This window comes from Salvia splendens, chromosome 7, assembly GCF_004379255.2.
Source record: "Salvia splendens isolate huo1 chromosome 7, SspV2, whole genome shotgun sequence".
NCBI lineage: Eukaryota > Viridiplantae > Streptophyta > Magnoliopsida > Lamiales > Lamiaceae > Salvia > Salvia splendens.
In genome coordinates this window covers 30,478,917-30,486,527 of record NC_056038.1, presented here as the reverse complement: position 1 = coordinate 30,486,527, position 7,611 = coordinate 30,478,917, and the positions used below count along the sequence as shown (strand labels likewise).

The 7,611-nt window shown below is 37.5% G+C and overlaps 1 protein-coding gene and 1 pseudogene across 1 annotated transcript; both read left to right on the top strand.

Annotated features, from left to right (window-relative positions):
- LOC121740783 (thiamine thiazole synthase 2, chloroplastic-like) lies at window positions 1–1,314 on the top strand. Its single transcript, XM_042133401.1, has 2 exons — window positions 1–958; window positions 1,040–1,314. The coding sequence occupies exons 1-2, from the start codon at window positions 74–76 to the stop codon at window positions 1,190–1,192; spliced, it is 1,038 nt and encodes a 345-aa protein (XP_041989335.1). The 5' UTR covers window positions 1–73; the 3' UTR covers window positions 1,193–1,314.
- An 814-nt stretch (window positions 1,315–2,128) lies between these two features.
- On the top strand, window positions 2,129–4,181 carry LOC121810712 (annotated as a pseudogene).
- The last annotated feature ends 3,430 nt before the right edge of the window (window positions 4,182–7,611 follow it).

Here is a 7,611-nt window from a genome sequence, read left to right as displayed (position 1 = left end):
TCAAACAACAATCACTCCTTCTCACTCTCTCATCTCTCAAATCAAATCAAATCTTCTCAGATACTCATAATCAATGGCAGCCATGGCCACCACCCTCACCTCCTCCCTCTCTAAAACCCAATTATTCGACAGCAAGTCCTCCTTCCATGGTTCCGCCGTGCCAACACGCGCCGCCGCCGCCCAGCCCCTGAAATCCGCGTCAGTGACCATGTCCGCCGCCTACAACCTGGACAGCTTCAAATTCCAGCCTATCAAGGAATCCGTCGTCTCCCGGGAGATGACCAGGCGCTACATGACCGACATGATCACCTACGCCGACACCGACGTCGTCATCGTCGGCGCCGGCTCAGCCGGCCTCTCCTGCGCGTACGAGCTCAGCAAGAACCCCAACATCAACATCGCCATCATCGAGCAGTCCGTGAGCCCCGGCGGCGGCGCATGGCTCGGCGGCCAGCTCTTCTCTGCCATGGTCGTCCGCAAGCCCGCCCACCACTTCCTCGACGAGCTCGAAATCGAGTACGACGAGACGGACGACTACGTTGTGATCAAGCACGCAGCCCTCTTCACCTCCACCATCATGAGCAAGCTCCTAGCCCGCCCCAACGTCAAGCTCTTCAACGCCGTCGCCGCTGAAGACCTCATCGTCAAGAACCAGAGGGTCGCCGGCGTCGTCACTAACTGGGCTCTCGTTTCCATGAATCACGACACACAGTCGTGTATGGACCCCAATGTCATTGAGGCCAAAATCGTGGTCAGCTCCTGCGGCCACGACGGCCCCTTCGGCGCCACCGGAGTCAAGCGCTTGAGGAGCATCGGAATGATCGACAGCGTGCCCGGGATGAAGGCCCTCGACATGAACACCGCGGAGGATGCTATTGTCAGGCTCACCAGGGAGGTCGTTCCTGGAATGATCATCACCGGCATGGAAGTCGCCGAGATCGACGGAGCCCCGAGAATGGTAAGTAACCCGAACTGGATTGATTAATTCTTTTTCAATTTCAATTGAGTTGGTTCTGATTTGGGGGTTTTGTGTATACAGGGACCGACTTTCGGTGCGATGATGATATCGGGTCAGAAGGCGGCGCACTTGGCGTTGAGGGCGCTGGGGCTGCCCAATGCTTTGGACGGAGCGGTAGCTGCTCAGCCGGAATTGGTCCTGGCCTCGGCCGAGTCTGATGTGGTAGATGCTTGATTCTGTGCTAGTTTTTTCATAAATAAACTGAGGCACAGCAATCCAATGTAATTGCCTTCTTTGAGTTGGGTTTCTATGTTCATCATCTTTCTTCTCGAGTTATCTACTTTCATTTTACTCAACCTCAGTTTCTTCGCCGCTGTTGGATTATTTTATTTTATATTTTACGAATCAAACTCCTGTTACATTATTTAACAACTTGAGAGATTAAATTCATAAGAAAGAAACAAAAGCAATCTACCGCAAAGTTATTTTATCCGTCCAATTAAATATGCAACATTTGTATTTTGGCACGGAATTTTATAAAGTGTTTTTTTTAAGTTAATGAAGAGAGAGTAAAGTATATAGTGCTGCTTTTGTGAGTTAACGAAGAGAGAGTAAAGCAAAAGAAGAGAAAAAGTAGAGAGAGTATTGTTTTTATTTTTAATAATATTTTATTTTTAATGGGATGGATTGAAAAGGAAAATGTTTTATTTCTAATGGGACATTTTTAATGGGGAGCGAGGGAGTACATTTTACAAACTTACTGTATTTCTGTTCTTCCAGAAGAAATATGTAAATCTGGTTTATCCCTGCATTTTTGCTCGTGCAATGAAATTCCAAAGAAAAAAAGGTTTTTCTTTTTATTAATTAGAGAAAGATGCTTTATTCCGAGAGTGGGCGATGAAATCAGCATATTGATAGACTAGTGAAAATTTTGTATTACTAATAATGAACTGTATTTATATGACCTGTCTGTGATGTTGAAGTACAAAAGTCTATATTTTTTCGAATAAAGAGTTAATTGGATTTATATGAGTTGTCTTGTACTAAATGCATTCTGCTAGAATCCGAATGATACATCCAGTCATTTATTGAATTAGGTTTGGCTATGCACTTAAGCCAACTGCATGAAAATATCTATGCTAGGTTGACAAGTGTTCTTTGAGTACAAGAATGCTTGACAAGTGTGGTATGAGTAGACAAAATATTGACACGTCACACGTCCATTGCATTTGCAATACACACAACCCATTTTATTTTGTAGTCCCTCCTTCCACCAAAATCAGTAGTCCTACTATTGAACGATACAACCACACAAGTTTTAATAATAAAATTTAAACTCACATAAAGTATATATGTAAAATATTACTCCATCTAGTAATGATAATTTAGTTATTAGTATATCTTTACGTAATTCATTTGAACTAAGCTCCGAATCATAAATTGACATTTTCAGTTATTTATTAGGCGAAACAAACAATACAGTATATTCGTATTTAGAATTGCGGCTGTAGTCCACCAGCAGACTTGAGTGTTGCGGTTTAGATTGTGGGATTCGAGTAATTTCATTCCCCCTTCTGGCTTCTTCGTACTCTATTTAAAGTAAACAAACATAACGAAATCCCAAATGGGCTAAAATTATTTTAAAATATAAGTGAAAACTGGAGTTCCAGTTGGAGAGCCCAAACCATTCCATCCCATCCCAATTAGTCTCGCAAGCATTGTGATGTTTCGTGGCTCATTATCAAAGCCCATTCACCCATAACTCACTTACTTGGATTGGGCCACACCAAACGAGATGCTCTGATAAGACTCGTGTCTTTCCATATTCGAGTTGCGGTGTTCAACATGTCTATTTTTGTTTGTTCGATTCTCATAATTTAGTATAATCATATGATAATGAGTCATAGTCACCCCTTTAATTTAGATAAATAATTAGTAATTGAGAACACCAATTAAATTTCAACTGCAACTATATACTAGTATGAAATCCTGTTTTCAGTTTACGAATTCTATTTCAATCTAAAGCATTAACATCCTAAAGTAAATATAAAACGTCAAGATATTGAACGTAAAATATGGCAATTCCTTAGGTAACAAACACGGGAGAAAAGATGAAGGTGGTAATTATGTTAATTTCGTGTGGAGAAGTAAATCACAGCAATTAAGCAGTGTACAACTAAACGGATGGCTGCCCCAACAAACGACGTCGTGTTTCTCCTCGTATGCCTCGTACATTCTCTCCACAGCCACAGCGCGCGTTCAGTCCTCTAATCCATTCACCGCCGCGCTCTCCGCGCTCCAGTCATCCTCCTCGAATGGCGTCATATCCATGAACGACACCATCCTCCGCCGCATCCACTCCCTCCCCACTCCCCGCCCCTTCCACTTCCTCGTCTTCTTCGACTCGAAGAAGCTCCATTCGAGATCGGAGCTCGCCCTCCCCTCTCTCAAATCCGAATTCTCCCTCGTCTCCTCCTCCTTCCTCACCAACAACAACAAATCCCGATCTCAACTCTTCTTCTTCCACGTCGAATTGGACGAATCACACACCACATTCGCCCTCTTCGACGTCATCGCCATCCCCCACATCCGCATCATCCCCGCCTCCGCCACCGATCTCAATTCCGATTCAATCAAACTCAACCCCGCCTATTTATCAACCTTGCTGGATTCTTTACCCGAGGTAATCCTATCCGAAACCGCCATCTCGGTGGGGCCGATCCACCACCCCCCTCTGATATCTAAAACACAGATGACACTAGCGATGGCCACAGCGGTAATCCTGTCTCCATATGCGGTGAAGAAGTTGGCCTCGGGGGAAAGCGTGGTGCACGAGAAGAGCACGTGGATGGCGGGGGCGGTCTTCGTCTACTTTTGCAGCGTATCAGGGACGATGTTCAATATAATCCGGAAGGCGCCGATGTTCACCGTGGACATGAGGAAGGATGGTGGGGAGACGATGAAGTTCTTCTACCGGGGGGCGGGGGCGCAGCTGGGGGCTGAGGGCTTCATCGTGGGTTTCCTGTACACGGTGGTGGGGCTGCTGCTGGCGTTCGTGTGCCACGTGGTTGTTCGAGTGAGGGATGCCAAGTGGCAGAGGGTGTCGATGATCATGGCTTTGCTGGTCTCCTTCTTCGCAGTTAGGCAAGTCATTTCTTTCAATAGCTGGAAGACTGGGTATAACATTCATGCCTACTGGTGACCCTCCACTTCCCAATATTGATTTGATATTATTGTATGCCTGTTGAAGTTGAGTTTAATGTTTCCATGCAAGTTTCATATGTTTGTTTCTTCCTCCTATATCATATACAGTCCTAGTAGAGGCTTCAATCTTTTGTGTTTTAGAAACTAATTAATTCCAATTTTCACATGATGGAATAAAATAAGAATAACTAGATGTTTTGTTTCGTGATAAAAAAAAGGAAATGACTCAACTTAATTGACACGATCCCAAAAATGAATAATCCTCAATCTAGTTGGAATGGCAGGGGAGTATTATATTTTTCATTTCGTGTTTAAAATCAAATGTATAAGTGTAAACCGATGTACATAACTATTTTGACATAAAATCAAAACAAAACAAGACAAAACAAAACTTCATTTTGTTGGTTCTCTAAGTAGATCGTACACATTATGTGGACCAATGGGGGATCCAGAAATTCATAATCGTGATTTGAACAAAGTCAATAAATATGGAGTAATATTTAAATAATTAATTTTTTAACAAAAATACATAAAATATAAATATCAATATCTTATATGTGCAAGATAGTTAGCTTCTATGAGTATACATATTTTGAAAACCACTCAAAATTATTTTGTAATACATATTTTCTACAAATACGATCTCAAATGTTTACATCAAAACTATTAATAGACTTTCGTAATTCATGATCGACCTTAATTTCTCTTTTATCAATACCAATGTCGTTGGATTGTTATCAACTACCACATGATTTTTCAATTATTGCGGTTCTTATTCAACATTAAAAGAACTAGTAGAGACTCGAGGTTTTTTTGATTTTTTTTCATTAATCTAAAAGTGAAATAACATAATCAATACATTAAAATTTTTAAAATAGATCACTTAAATTATAATAAAAAATTAAATTCAATTATCATATCTATTTAAATTAGGACAAATAGTAATTAAAAAATTACGAAATATAAAATTTGATAGAGAAAATAATAATAATAATAATAAATAATAATAATAATAATTAATAATAATAATAATAATAATTGTTATACATATCACAATTCTTTGATTTCTTATGACATACACTCAGTGGCGCCTGTTAGACTTAAAATTTGATTTTGCGTAATTGCATTAACTTAGTTTGGAATTGAAATAATGGAACAAATGTTGACATACATTTACTAAAAATAGTGTATATATATCCATGGACTGCAAAATAAAAAGTACTCCAGTTTAAGTCAATTAAAAAGGCCCATTTCTAAACCCACCCCACCAAATTAAATTAAAATAAAAGAAATCAAATACTAATACGCTGGAGCGGAAGTTTTTACAGCTTAGAAATCAGCGGCAAAAATCGGAAGAACCAGCGTCGGAGAGTAGGCGACGGGGCAGAGGTTTGGATGCCGTGAGGCTGCTGGAGGGTATTTTACGGCGGGTCGCCCAGGCCAGCGGCCCCACCTACATCCGCCGCTGATGTGGACAGTTAATGACCTTTCAATCGAAAAATAGTTCTATTTTAGTTTCAATCTCTTTATTCTGCATTTGTTCATGTGGGCTTAGCTAGAAATCCAAAGGAAGATGTTCCTTCAAATTTTGACCTTATATTATTAACAATTACTACTACTTCCAAAAGATTTAGCTCCCACAAAACGTTTACTTATTGAATTAAATGTTATGGGTAAAGTACTAACTATAAACTAATAGATTCACCAATGCTAACTAAACGTTTGCAAAACAAAATTGAACAGCCTAAAGACATATGTACAGAAAAATATAAGTCATATTTTTTTCTATTTTTTTATTCACAAAAATTAGTATGTCTATCATTTTTTATACGAGCTAAAGAACAAAAATCCAAATTAAAAACTTCAATTTGAAAAGAAGAAAATCAAATAGAAGACTTTACTTTTACAAAACGAACTAAGTTAAACACTGAATGTGAAGAGAAGAAATCAAAGTTGACTTTGCTCTTAAAGCTTGTCTTTAGTATAAATATATGGTTAGTGCTCTTTAACTAAAGCACACCAATACAAAAGAGGGGTCAAACAAAAGTTTTGCTTTAAAAGTTTGTCTTCTTTATAATGAAAAGTTAGAGATCTTTATTTAAAGAATAAAGCTATGCGGCCACATTATGGCCAGCCATAAATTAATTAAATAATAAAAAAAATTGATTTTTTTTTCAAAATTTTGGTTTAATACTACTTGATTTTACTTTTAAATCATCTTCATTATATGTTGCTCAACATGTTAGTGTTGCTCTTTCGTAGTTTTTGCTCAACTTATTACTACTGTCATTTCTTGATTGTTGCTCAACGTATACAGTAATTCGTGATATTAACGTGTTTTACGTAATGGAATTCAAAGATAAATATCAACTCACAAGTCCATTCACACACATATAAGTTTATATCGGTAATTCTAATTTTTTTATACATGTAAATGGACTAAATTAATTCTTTATGGCCGGTCACATTATGGCCATTTATCATCACTCTTATTTAAATATGAGAGGAATCAAAACAAAAGTTTTACTTTAAAGAAACAGTAAGTGTGAGCTTTGATTATATTTTTCTAATAAACTAGTGAGCGTCAAATAATATTATAAATTATTGTGAGCTGCCATTACCGTGATCAAAACTAACTTATTGTTCAAATAAAATTACCAAATCCAGAATTCTTTAATTAAAATTATGTACTCCCTCCGTCCCACTCAAGATGACTACATTCTTGAATGACATGAGATTTTGGGAAGTGTTGTTAGGAGGAATAAACTAGAGAAGAAAAAAGTAGTTGAATATTTTAATGAGAAGAGATGAGAAAAGAGATTATTTCCAAAATTGGAAAGTTGCAATCTTAATGGGGACAAATAAAAAATGAAAGGTGGTCATCTTGAATGAGATGGAGGGAGTATTATGTTTAAGATATCTTTGGCTGATTAACTAATCAAGCTTGCTGCTAACTCGACTTAATATATCATTCTCATTCTCTTATCTCAAAAGTTTTAAGAGTTTTAAAGCCTTTATATACAATATTGAAATCAATTATAACTAACTGCGTTTCGTAAAATAAAGTCTTGATATATAACTTTTCAAATACACTCATTATCCAAAACAATAGTTATATTTTTTCAGTTTTTTTATTCATAAAAATAGAATGTTTATCATTTTTTTATATATGACCAAATGTTGAGAATGTACTCTCAAATGTAAGTATTAGTGATTGAAGAAGAGAAATCCAAATTAAAAATTTTCAACTTGGAAAGATGAAAATTAAATTGAAGAATTTAATTTTAAAAACAGAACTAAGTTGAACACTCAATTAGAAGAGCAGGAATCAAAGTTAACTTTGCTCTTAAAGTTTGTCTTCATTATAAATAAATGATTAATGTTCTTTATTTATTGCACACCAAAACATAAAAAATTGTCTTAATTATAAATAAAGGATTACAGCTCTT